The 11,665-nt window shown below is 45.2% G+C and overlaps 1 protein-coding gene across 1 annotated transcript; it reads left to right on the forward strand.

The window, feature by feature from the left end:
- The first annotated feature begins 3,751 nt into the window (after window positions 1–3,751).
- On the forward strand, window positions 3,752–11,360 carry LOC119389075 (uncharacterized). The gene is made up of 4 exons (XM_037656347.2): window positions 3,752–3,818; window positions 6,368–6,449; window positions 7,936–8,594; window positions 11,070–11,360. The coding sequence occupies exons 2-4, from the start codon at window positions 6,398–6,400 to the stop codon at window positions 11,148–11,150; spliced, it is 792 nt and encodes a 263-aa protein (XP_037512275.1). The 5' UTR covers window positions 3,752–3,818; window positions 6,368–6,397; the 3' UTR covers window positions 11,151–11,360.
- The last annotated feature ends 305 nt before the right edge of the window (window positions 11,361–11,665 follow it).

Consider the following 11,665-nt stretch of genomic DNA (forward strand, 5'->3'; position numbering starts at 1 on the left):
CTCGGAAAAAAAGAGTGTCTTGCCATAATATAGGCCATTTCGAAGTTTCGCCCGTACGTCTACGGTAGGCCGTTTAAGGTGGTAACGGACCACCATGCATTGTATTGGCTCGCAAACTTGAAGGATCCTTCTGGCCGACTGGGGCGATGGAACCTGCGCCTGCAGGAATACGACGTAACCATTGTTTACAAATCCGGCAGGAATTATTCTGACGCCGACTGCCTATCACGCGCTCCAGTCGAACCGGCGCCACAGGACTCCAATGAAGACGCCGCGTTCTTCGGCATCGTGACGGAAAGCGACGTAGCGGCCCAGCAGCGAGCCGACACCGAGTTGCGCGCCATGATCGACCATCTCGAAGGACACAACGTCGCCGTGTCAAGGGCTTTTAAACGCAACTCCGCTGCATTCTGCCTGAACAAATCGGTGCTCCTGAAGAAAAACTTCGACCCTACAACGAGAACAAAGTACCTTCTCGTCATCCCCGCTGTCCTCCGCGACGAAATCTTGCAAGCGTGCCACGACGAACCAGCATCAGGGCACCTCGGCACGGCACGCACGCTTGGAAAGATCAAGACAAAGTACTGCTAGCCCCGTCTAACATCCGATGTCACCCACTACTTCAGGAGCTGCCGTGACTGCCAGCGCCGCAAAACGCCGCCGACTAGACCCGCCGGACTTCTGCAGCCAATCGCTGTACCATCGAGGCTCTTCCAACAGATCGGCATGGACCTTCTTGGCCCGTTCCCCACGTCGCGAGCCGCGAACAAGTGGATTGTCGTAGCCACAGACTACATGACGCGATACGCATAGACCGCCGCGCTGCCCAAAGAGACTGCAGAGGAAGCCGCCAAATTTTTCATTCACCAAGTGGTGCTGCGACATGGAGCCCCTGAAGTCCTATTCACGGACCGCGGGACGGCTTTCACTGCAGAGCTGATGCAAGGAGTCTTGCGCTACAGCAACACGGATAACCGGGAGACCACGGCGTACCACCCCCAGACGAACTGACTCAGCGAACGCCTTAACAAGACGATCGCGGATATGCTGTCTATGTACGTCAACCTTGAACATAAGACGTGGGACACAGTTCTCCCATATGTCACTTTAGCGTACAACACAGCTAGCCAAGAAACTGCGCAGATGACCCCATTCGAGTTGGTCTACGGAAGGCGGCCCACGACGATGCTCGACGCCATGCTACCACGCGTAGAAGACGACGACCTCAACGTCGACGTCCAGGGGTACCTGCAACGTGCGGAGGAAGCCCGCCAGCTTGCTCGAGTGCGTATAACGGACCAGCCCCTAGTTGACGCGGGATGCTACAACCTCCGACGCCGGGACGCCGATTATCACCCTGGTGATCTTGTGTCGGTTCGGACTCCAATGCGACGGCGCGGGCTCAGTGAGCAGCTCCTGCGACGATATTTCGGACCCTACAGAATTCAACGACGTCTTGGCCAACTTATCTACGAGGTCGTCCCCGACGGTGACTACGGCACATGACGACGACGCACGTGACCCGAAGTCGTCCACGTGGTCCGTCTCAAACCATACTACGCGAGATGACAGACTTTTGTTTGGACTACCATTTAATTATTAGCATCGGGTCGATGCCTATTAAAGGGGGGCGCAATCCCGCGAGTAGTGCCTTTTGGTTTGTTTTGCGTATTAAGTTGCCAGCGTCTGGCAGCCGGAGTTCTCATCTGTGTTCGAAGCGAAGCCCGTGTTTCGCTCTCTCTCTTTCTTTTACAGCTCACCCAGGGTATCTTGATTTGATGGGTCGAGCGCTCCGCCGTGTCGTAACTAGCGCAGGGTTATCGGTACAGTTCGACGTCATCAAAATAGGAATAACGCCTGAGACACAAAAAGCCCGCAGCAGAATCGCTGCGGTGCTCTCTTCCCGCCGACGCTCGCCTGCGTACGTTGTCGCTTTGTTGGCTGCTTCTTCGCCGCTTTCATTTTTCTTTGAGTTTCTGCGGGGCACAAGTTCGCTCCAATAAACTTCGTTTCCTGAACGAACATTGCACCGTTCTTGGCTACGTGACAATATCTCCCGCAAAGCTACAAACAGTCGTCGCTATGCTCACTTATTTCAATATATTACACAAGATTTCGTGACTGACGTTGTCGTACACCCCAGTGATATCTAGAAAAGCCACGTACAATGGCCTGTTTTCAATTTTAGATATTTCTGTACACTAAGTAACAACAAATAGCTTGAACAAATAGCTTATCGTCTAACGGCCTGCCAATTCGAAATTCACTCTGAAGTCCTCCCAAGACATCGTTATGTTCTGTATCGCCAAGCTGTATAGTAGTACCTGTATAATGGTTAGCGGTCTAAACGAGTAATGTTGTCCTTTCTACCTTGCCTGTATAAATTGAGTTCATTCTGCACTTCACCGATTGACCTGGTATTTGCCTGTCCTCTAAGCATTGTTCCACGGCTTTCAAGAGTGCTTCTTTAGTGTTATGTCCTAGTGTGGTAATGAGGCTAACGGGAATACCATCGGATCCCGGCGCAGTGCGCGTTAGAATTTAGAGCGCAGATCTTAGGTGGCCGTTCCTGCGTTCAGCGGCGGCGCCGTCGGTACCGTATCCGATAGACATCGCGAAGTAACGAACAGACATGAAAAAAAAAGAGAAAAAAATACCCAGGATCGAAACAGATTTAAACCCGGGCCCTCTGCCTGGCAGTCGAGTATTCTACCTCAAAGCCACGCCTTTGAAACTCATTTGCACAAAGACCTTATACAGGCGTCATTCCGGGCAAGGAATCGCGTTAACTTATGTAATATAGCGTGGCAGAAGAGTAAAATAACAACCAGTCATCTCACAACACAAGTGTGTGGTGTAATGCTTCCCACCCACTGCAAAGTGCGCAGCCATAATTCTTCATCGTCATCAGCCACATGCAGACACAATGCACATAATACCTTACTGATGTGTGGCGGGTCCTTCGCTTATCCGCAGAAGGGTGAATAAGGACCTAGTGGGTGCTGTACTACTTCACAAAAATTATGATTTATGGCGTAGTCGATATCTTGCGGAAAGCCAAAACTTCAAACACAGTTGGCCTTACCCCAACACGAAGCTGCACTCATCATTCGCGTTAGGCAGTATCGTAATCGTCGGTGCATCTTTTCCTTCACCCATCTTCTGGTGGAAATTCTCAAGTACGTGCTCTTCCTCAGTTGCGCTCTCCTTCACACGTTTACTCACCCGGGAAATCCCCTGTATGATATTTTTAATCGAATCGGCTGTTACCTTTTGGATGTAACCTAGCAATTCGTACCCTTCCAATTGATTTCCTGCTTCATCTACTATATGTTGATGCATTGTGACAGACTTTCAACCTAGTGCTTTGATGTGGCTCCAAAATACCCACCGGACAATATCTCATCAAAAGAGCGCTCGCGGTGGTTCACGCAACAGAGGCGCATGTCACACAAGCGTTACCGCTGTTGCCAGGCGCTCATTCTGAGAGGACATCTTGACAAGGGCGCTTTTTGTCATACATTTCACAATGAAGCTTCGCTTCCCTTATTCTGACGAAGACAGCATACACAGGAACCTGTTCGTCAGACCTCGACGTTCAATGCCTACCTTGTTCTACAGTTGTCAATAATACCACTTGTTTACGCGGCTAAAGGCGCAAAAGTGACTGCTGTTGTCACACCCTCTAGCTGAACATGTAAACAAACCTTGTTACTCGGCGTATATATGTAGAGAGGAAAGAAATATCCCCAGAAATAGCTCCTGCGCAATGGTACCACTGCTTTCGAACTTTACTCTTCTTATACTGATCAAAACTGGTGAGTACATGGTTAAGAAGTACTCTTTCATGTGCCTGACGAGTGATAACAAACGTCAAGAATTTCTGATGATTTCATGTATTGCAAGTTATTCCATCTTATAGAGGTTTTTAGTGCGAATATTTCGTTGTATTTCCGGCTAGTATTTGTTCTGGTTCCCTTTGCATAATAAAAAAAAGATTATTTCATAGGTCCATATTACTCTCCAAATTATTTACGCGATATAGCGGGGCATGTGATACTAGAGACGCACGTATCATATCGCAAAATCAGCCCCTAAGATGACTTCATTAGCTAACTGCTACTTGAAGGGCGCAGTATGTTGATTCGAGGCATTAACAATAGGTATGGCAAGTTGCCCAAAAACGCAGGCTAGCGCCATATGCATAGATGGGAAGTTGCTTGTGGAATAAACACTTTTGAATATGTTGAAGGGGCCTACAGATATGTTTAATGTAGTTTACGGATACACATTTTCTTTCAAGAATCTTCAACTAGTCAAGGTTGATTGATGTCATGTTAATGTCAAGCAGAGTCCGTTGTAAAAAAAAGCATAAAAAAGAAAATCTCAGCGCCATTATATTTAGAAGAGGTACCATTGATGCCGTAACTGTGAATGTACTTCAGGTATTAAGTTCTATTTGCTTTACTCTGGAGAAATAAATAAGAACCAAGCAAGAAGGCTGCGAATTCCAGTGCCAGCATTACTTTTTTCGAGTGCGAGAAGTACCATTTTCTGATGCCGAGGAGAATTTCTCAAGAACTTCCGAAGATCAATTTAATGTCTTTTTAGCGGTTTGCGGTTATGAAATCCCTGTTCTTGCGCTTTTTACTCACACTCCCGTACTGCTCAGTCATAGTTATGCTTAAATTTGAGTATTCGCATCTGCAATGAAGTTTGATGTGATGAAACTACAAAATGGCAGTGTATGGCAATAAAAACGTCAAGCTATCCTACATGTGTCAGAGTGGTTACGATAACAAAGCATGTAACCAGACTAGTTGACGTCGTATGATTTCATGAACAGCGCGGAAGGGACAGAAAATCAAGGGACCGACGAGGACTCGCGCAGCCAGAATTAGGTAAAGTACTGTGTAAATTTTGTCGTCTGTGTAAATGTTGCTTCAGTCTTCTTATCCACCTGGACTAAAAACAGATCACTAATTATGGGAGCGATGCATCGACCTATGCATAAAACGCATTTTTGAAGACAAACGCGTCTATTCTATTGAAAAAATGTAGAGTTAAGGTACAACGTGAGCAAGTCAAGGTGCTTGCTACCGTAGTACCACAATCATTCTGGAAAGCGACAGAGCCAAATTACGAAAATTGCTGGTCCGATGATACTGAGTCCCATAAGGAATGGCATAACAGATACCTCTTAATGCAATAGACATGGTCTTTTGTATGTAACAGTACGTGTTGTGCTCATTAAGATTCTGAATGAATTTTGATGAAATGTTAACTAAAAAGTAGTTATGGACGTGACTCATTTAAGGTCACTCTGTGTCCATCATCCAAACGACATTTATCACTTTTATTTTTACAAATTATGACGCGAAAATTCATTCCACTCTTGCGTAAATTTCCACAAGGAATAATGCAATAAAAGGCAGTTCGGTTGCCCCAAGGCTGACAAAGTGCACAGGTCTTCTTAGTACGATGCCACTACCGCTTCTACGCGAGATGCTCAACCTAGAAAATTATATTTTAAGAAATATACCATTCTCGCAGGGACGTTTGGGAATGCAAGGGATCGTGTTTTAAATAGCGTTGTTTCTACAGCGAAACCGCTGAAAGAAAAGAAAAACGAATGTACAGGCTCACTGAGAGCGCATGTTCGATTATTTTCACAGTTATGACGAATGGCTAAATGTAATATTCAATATGAGATAAAAACGCCAATCACTGTGGCAGAGACCAAACCGTGCCAGAAATTCCACTCTGTTCTACCGAATGCTCACATACCAAATATAGACTCAGTTTACGACGCCGCTGAAGAATAAGCTAAACGCAACGCTTCGGCAAGGTAATGCTAAGAAAGGTCCATTCTGTGACTGTGAACAGGGCAAAAGGTGGGCTCCTTGATGCCTTTTTAATGTTTCGCGCAGAGCTCCGCGAACGCATAATTAACTACATGTAAACGGCGCAACGTCTTAAAATTGTAAGTAGGATGTAAACATACAAACTTCGCTTGCGAAAGGTGGTTGCGTGACGTCATGCTTACATCTGGTTTCCTTGATATTAGTCATGTTCATTGAGCACGCACACATTTACTGCGCAATATGAGATCTGAAAAAAAAAAACTGCCAGTCTTCGCATGTTTGCCTGAAACAATGTCACCGCTACAGTGCTTGCTTCTTCTTGCAACACTGACTGAAACTTTTCCTGCAAGAATGAAAACCTTGTTTTTCTTTTACGGAATGAAGTATTTACATCGTTATCATACCGATTAGATCATAGTAGAAACAAATAGATCGCTATTTTTGGGCGGCATGAAGCCTAACACGTGATTACAGTTGCTATTTGTCGTAATTACTCTTCACAGTTTTACATCCGAAGAGGGCGTGGAAGCACTATGAAGGCATCACCATTTTGCCTGTTCCTATTACTAGCTGTAGCGGTGATAGGTGAGTAATCACTGTGTTGTTCTATGAGCGCGAAAGAAATAAGTCTGCAAATCAAGCGAGATATTTGAAATCGTAGTACGTTTTATTTCGTGCTTAACGGCAGCACTGTATCAGGAAACGCACAAAGACTTGCAACTGGGAGCTGTCTGTCGATGATAGATAATTGTTACTTAAAAATTATATGATATTTATGCACTGTGTTTCACTGCTTGTCACACCGACGTTAGAATTCGAGGCACTTCGGTCCTAATTGTCCATGAGGCACTTGCAGCGATATGGAAGAGGAATGATCCACGCTGCAACCATATCACCAGCCTTCCGCGACACTTGAGCTCGAGATAACTTGGATTTGTTCTTGCTAGTGCGCTGCCTGGCGCTTTGGTACCCATTCTAAAGTGGTAAAGGTGCAGCCACACGGAGGGATGGCCATATGGCTACAGCAGCGGGTGATCGTCTTCGCTCCACTTATAATTTCAAGATCGTCAATAATGCATTACTAGCCTCGTACAAGACGAAGAACAAAAGCTTATACATACTGTTCACATGAAAAATCTCAGCAGTACTGTTTCTACATAACATCAGAATAAAGGAGGAGAGCCACAAATGCGGAAATGACTGTTGTGTTCACACTGCACCAGGGAAGATGCTCGTACACTGAAAGAATAATTATGACGACTTGGCGAGACTGTCGAATCGTCTGCTAAACCTGTCCGGCGACATAAATATAAAAATGTGTGGCCGTATATCACACTGATAAACCGCGCTTGCAGAAAGCTTCAAGAATTTGCTAGAAATCCCCACTTAAGTGCTTCTCAAGGAATTTCTCTCGCCTCCGAGGCAGGTGCCCAAAGTTCCATTCGTCAGTGTGAATGATTTGAACTCCTGTATGTGTATTTGATTGATACGGCCATCATATCACTTCCTCGGAGGCTAGTGCCTGAAGAATGCAAAATAATTATCGCTATGACTTTGAAATAACATCCAGCCTGATGATGTAAGCGCACGTATTTCCAGCAAGCCGACCACATGTGTAACTTAATACGTGAAGCATAAATAGTTTTATAGCCTGTGTACATCTTTACCTAAGCTGAAACAATTTTTTGAAAATTAGATTGTTTACCGTAGATTATGTGAAAATGAATACTTGTACGCATCTGGAAAAGAACCCCGAAATAAGTTACTGTCTTTCTTATTAGTTCTACTATGCGTTGGTTTAGAACACCGATGCTACGAAGGGCTATATGAACCAAGCAAGTGTCAAATACATCAACAAATGCAGCACTTGAAAATCAACATAAAGGCAATAGAAGAAGACATTAGGTTTTGTATTAAAAAGCACACATTGGTGTTTAGTGCTTTCTAAAGCCGTACCCTTCTTCCTTGCTCGTCTTGAATGCTCGTCTTATCACCATGCGCGGGTAACAAGCCACATGTTACAGCTTCACTGCAAGCCTGCGTCATTTGGACGTGTTTATTTATTTTTCAGGGACACCGAGTCGACGTGATGGCGTCCTTCACCCAAGCGGGCGAGGCAGTACCGAAATCGCAAATGCAAAAGCACCAGAGTTTATGGATAATGGCACCAGTGGCCCAGCAGCACAGCGTGGTGGCACAGAACCAGCTTTGCAAGGTGATCGTGAAGGCTCACGCGGAGTCGACCAAATGCGACCCTCAATGCCGTCGCCGTCTTACTCTTCGCATGATGGTCAGCGCAGTAAAGAAGAACAAGGCACGCCCCGTGCGCGCTCATCTAGCGCTCTTTGGAATGGTGGAAGAAACAATGGTCAGGAGAGTAACTTCCGGAGGCAGCAACCCGATTTCGAAGTCCCTTCTGTCTCTAGCGAAGACACTGAAAGCAAGACAAATGAGCAACCACAGTTAACAGATAACGGTCGCATTGAAAAAGCTGCAAAACGAGGACTTGGAATTCGCGCGCCTTCTAGAGATTCCGGCAGCGTCGGCAGCGCTGAGACTCATGGAACTGGACTTGGCAGACGTATGTCCCTTGGCAGAGCAGGCGGTGGCAGCCAAAACGATGAACAAGATCCTGAGTCTCAACTTAGAGGACACTCCAATCGCGATGGAAAGCAGCGACTTGAAGTAAACAGAGAAAGCCAAGTGCGATTCGGCAACCTTTTTGGAGCAGTAAGTTCTAGCAGCGCTTGAGTAAGCGTAACTTATCAAGCAAGAAGGCACCATTTTGATTTATCATTTTCGGACAATGTGTTATCTCCCCAATTTTATTAATCCTTATATGCTCGGTCATCTACCATCTATATCCTGCACCAACTTGCCTCATTTTAAATCCTTCGGAGTGATTTACTTCTTTAGGCAGTCAAATGTTAGTGTGTCCTTGCGGCGAGACATTAGTCCGTACAAAACGGTGTTAACCATTAAATGGCGTAACTATGTAGCTTACTGCTAGCGCTACTTTTTAAATGAGACACGGATATAACCTGTTGATTAGAGAGAGTCACGCGTATGCAATTTTGTCAATATGTAGAATTAATCAAATGCGAATCACAAAAGAATCGAACTAAAGTAGTGCCGAATTATTCTCTATTTGAGGACGAGGTGTGCCAGTGGCTTGCATAAACGCAATATCACACTGTTCGCTGTACGTTGTCAATGTAGCATATGCATGCACATTCAGTTCCGGCTCGAAGCCCGGCTCATCTAAAATGAGACTGCTAATCATGAGCGAAAACAAAATCTCCCATTCGAGGGCTTGTTTTAGAAATCAACGGAGAATTGGTTCTTTACTCGTAACAATGTGAGTATATCAAATGCGGTTGCTCATATTATAGTCTTACAAGAAATCACCCTAAATATTTTATTCATAGTAGGTTCTCCAATACTGACAAGTTATTTTGTACCCTGGAGCAGCATATGTATTTTGAACTAATTTATGAATTAACCATGCGCCCGTAAGCGCGGATAAAGCTTCGAAATATGTCATGACAATCCCCCTGAACATTTTAGGTTCCATGTTTGATAAATGTTTTGTTCAAATGTATCAATAAAGAAGTCTAGCCTGTTCCAGGCGGTGAAAGCTGTCGGACAATGAAGCTTTTGACGCTTTTATAATCCCTTGAGGTGTCGCGCCTGAAGGGTTTTTTTTAAGCTACGTCAGGTGCTCCGTTGCAGGCGACGGCTCTGGTCGGCATGAGTTACCTTAGACCCTTCTATATTTCTGCTAAGTATTTTCCTGTCGCCCGCTGTCTACCTTCTGCCATTTCAGCGACCATAGTTCCCCTCTCAACCCACTGTTTGAATCTCCCACCTTACATCAGCTTCTTCACGTTACCCTCTCTCAATCTGTTGTGTGAATCGCATAGGTTGGCAAACTCACTCATGAGTCGACTCACTCAGTACTACGAGTGAGTAATAGTTCCGTGAGATTTGAGTCCGAGTGAGTCTGGGGGAAGAAAATTTTAGTGAGTCTGAGTCCGAGTGACCCCTAAGCGCAATATTTATTTCATGAGAGAGTCCGAGTGAGCTCCACCGTTTTTTCCCGACTTATGGTCCTATCTAGTCATTATCAGCCTTACTATCAGCCTTATATTTACTTACGTTTATACTCAAGTCATTTCACACATATCTGAGCACACTAGCATTCATGTGCATCCTCAGTATTTATTGATCACATATTTAAGTTGGGGGAAGGGGTGCCTTGACCTCCCCCCGCATGATCTTTCATGGGAAGTTCTTTATAAATATACCTCGTGTGAGTCGTGTATTTCATAAAGATGTCTTTACAGCATTGATATATAATAATGATGACATGATAAATGATAACTCGTATTTGAAGCTACAATATCAATAGGCGTATCGTAGAGCACCGATTGCGTGAGATATTGGGTTGAGAGAGGACTGACACCATGATCGAAAAAGCTTATTTTAAGCCAACGGACTGATGAGTCGGCTCACTCAGACTCAGGTGAAGTCGTGAGTCTAAGTCTGAGTGAGTCCGGCTGAGTAATATTTTGGTGAGTTTGAGACTGTGTGAGTCCAGTTTAAAAAAATTTTGGTGAGTCCGAGTCCGAGTGAGCCCTCAGCGCAAAATCTATTTCTTGAGTGAGTCCGAGTGAGCTCCTATTTTTTTTGCCAACTTTTGGTGAATCGCCCGCCTTGCGTAAGCTTCGTCAGGTGGCCCCGTTGAATCCACACTTTGAATCGCCCACCTTGCGTCAGCTTCACCACGTGACATCCTATCAATCCGCTGTTCGAGTCACTCGACTTAAGCTTCTTCAAGTGACCCATTTCCTTCTCCTTCTCTCATCAGACCTTGACCTCTCTGCCCTGATCAAGTGACCTTTCTTAGCGTGACCCCGCCAGCAGTGCCGCCGCAGAGAGTTCGTATAAAGAGCTTCGCTGTAAAACGTTACCGAACCTCGTATTGCTATGCAAAACCTTGTATTGCTATAAGTGTAACGCTGTTCGCGTTTGAAACAAAATCAGGTGCAGCCGTCATCACAAACTTTCCGGTGAATTTGTAAAGGCTGGAACACACGAGCTCTAAGGGAACCCAACAAAGCTGTTTTGGTTTCGCAGAGTAGAACCACATTAATAAAGAAAATTAGGTTTGTAACACTTTTTTTTCTATCTCGTTTCACGAAGCACTGGCTGATGAACAGTACTCGAACCTGGACAACCCCAACGCGTCCAACGGGAGCCATGAGATATTTGACCACTGACTGAAGCCATGGCCGTCATCGTACCTTGGATCGTGACTACGCTGTATTCAAAGAAAACAGCCCATAGTTTCATACGCGCACCACAGCAAATGTAACAGTTTGGGTCTAGCCAGATTACCAATGCAGATGCGCTCCCGACCCATGAGAACACCCTCATTCGCTGCTGCAGCGTAGCCGTTCCATGTTCAAATTGTGAACAATAAATGACTTACGCACCAGGAACCTCGGCTTGCGCTTGATCTATATTTGAATTGCTATATGTGAATGCGTGTTGCGAAATAAAATGTATTATTTTGAATTGCATGACACTACAAGGAAAGCGGAATTACAGAAGTGAAAGTACACCACAATAGTTGCGAGTAACGCCTGTCCTGTGCGTCTGTGTTCCTTCATTGTCCTACTCGAATTCGCGCTATCCAGTGTTGAATAATATAATTACTACATATCAGCTTACTGCGTCTGGTGTTGGTAACACCTGTGTCGCTGTTGGCATCGTTAAGCAACTGCGAACTGGTTATA

This window comes from Rhipicephalus sanguineus, chromosome 4 (genome assembly GCF_013339695.2).
Source record: "Rhipicephalus sanguineus isolate Rsan-2018 chromosome 4, BIME_Rsan_1.4, whole genome shotgun sequence".
NCBI classification, from domain to species: Eukaryota; Metazoa; Arthropoda; class Arachnida; order Ixodida; family Ixodidae; genus Rhipicephalus; species Rhipicephalus sanguineus.

Coding starts and splice junctions, on each gene's coding strand:
- LOC119389075 (XM_037656347.2), top strand. CDS start 6,398: ATGAAGGCATCACCATTTTGCCTGTTCCTATTACTAGCTGTAGCGGTG. Junction 6,450..7,935: donor ACTAGCTGTAGCGGTGATAG/GTGAGTAATCAC, acceptor TTTATTTTTCAG/GGACACCGAGTCGACGTGAT. Junction 8,595..11,069: donor TCGGCAACCTTTTTGGAGCA/GTAAGTTCTAGC, acceptor CGTTTCACGAAG/CACTGGCTGATGAACAGTAC.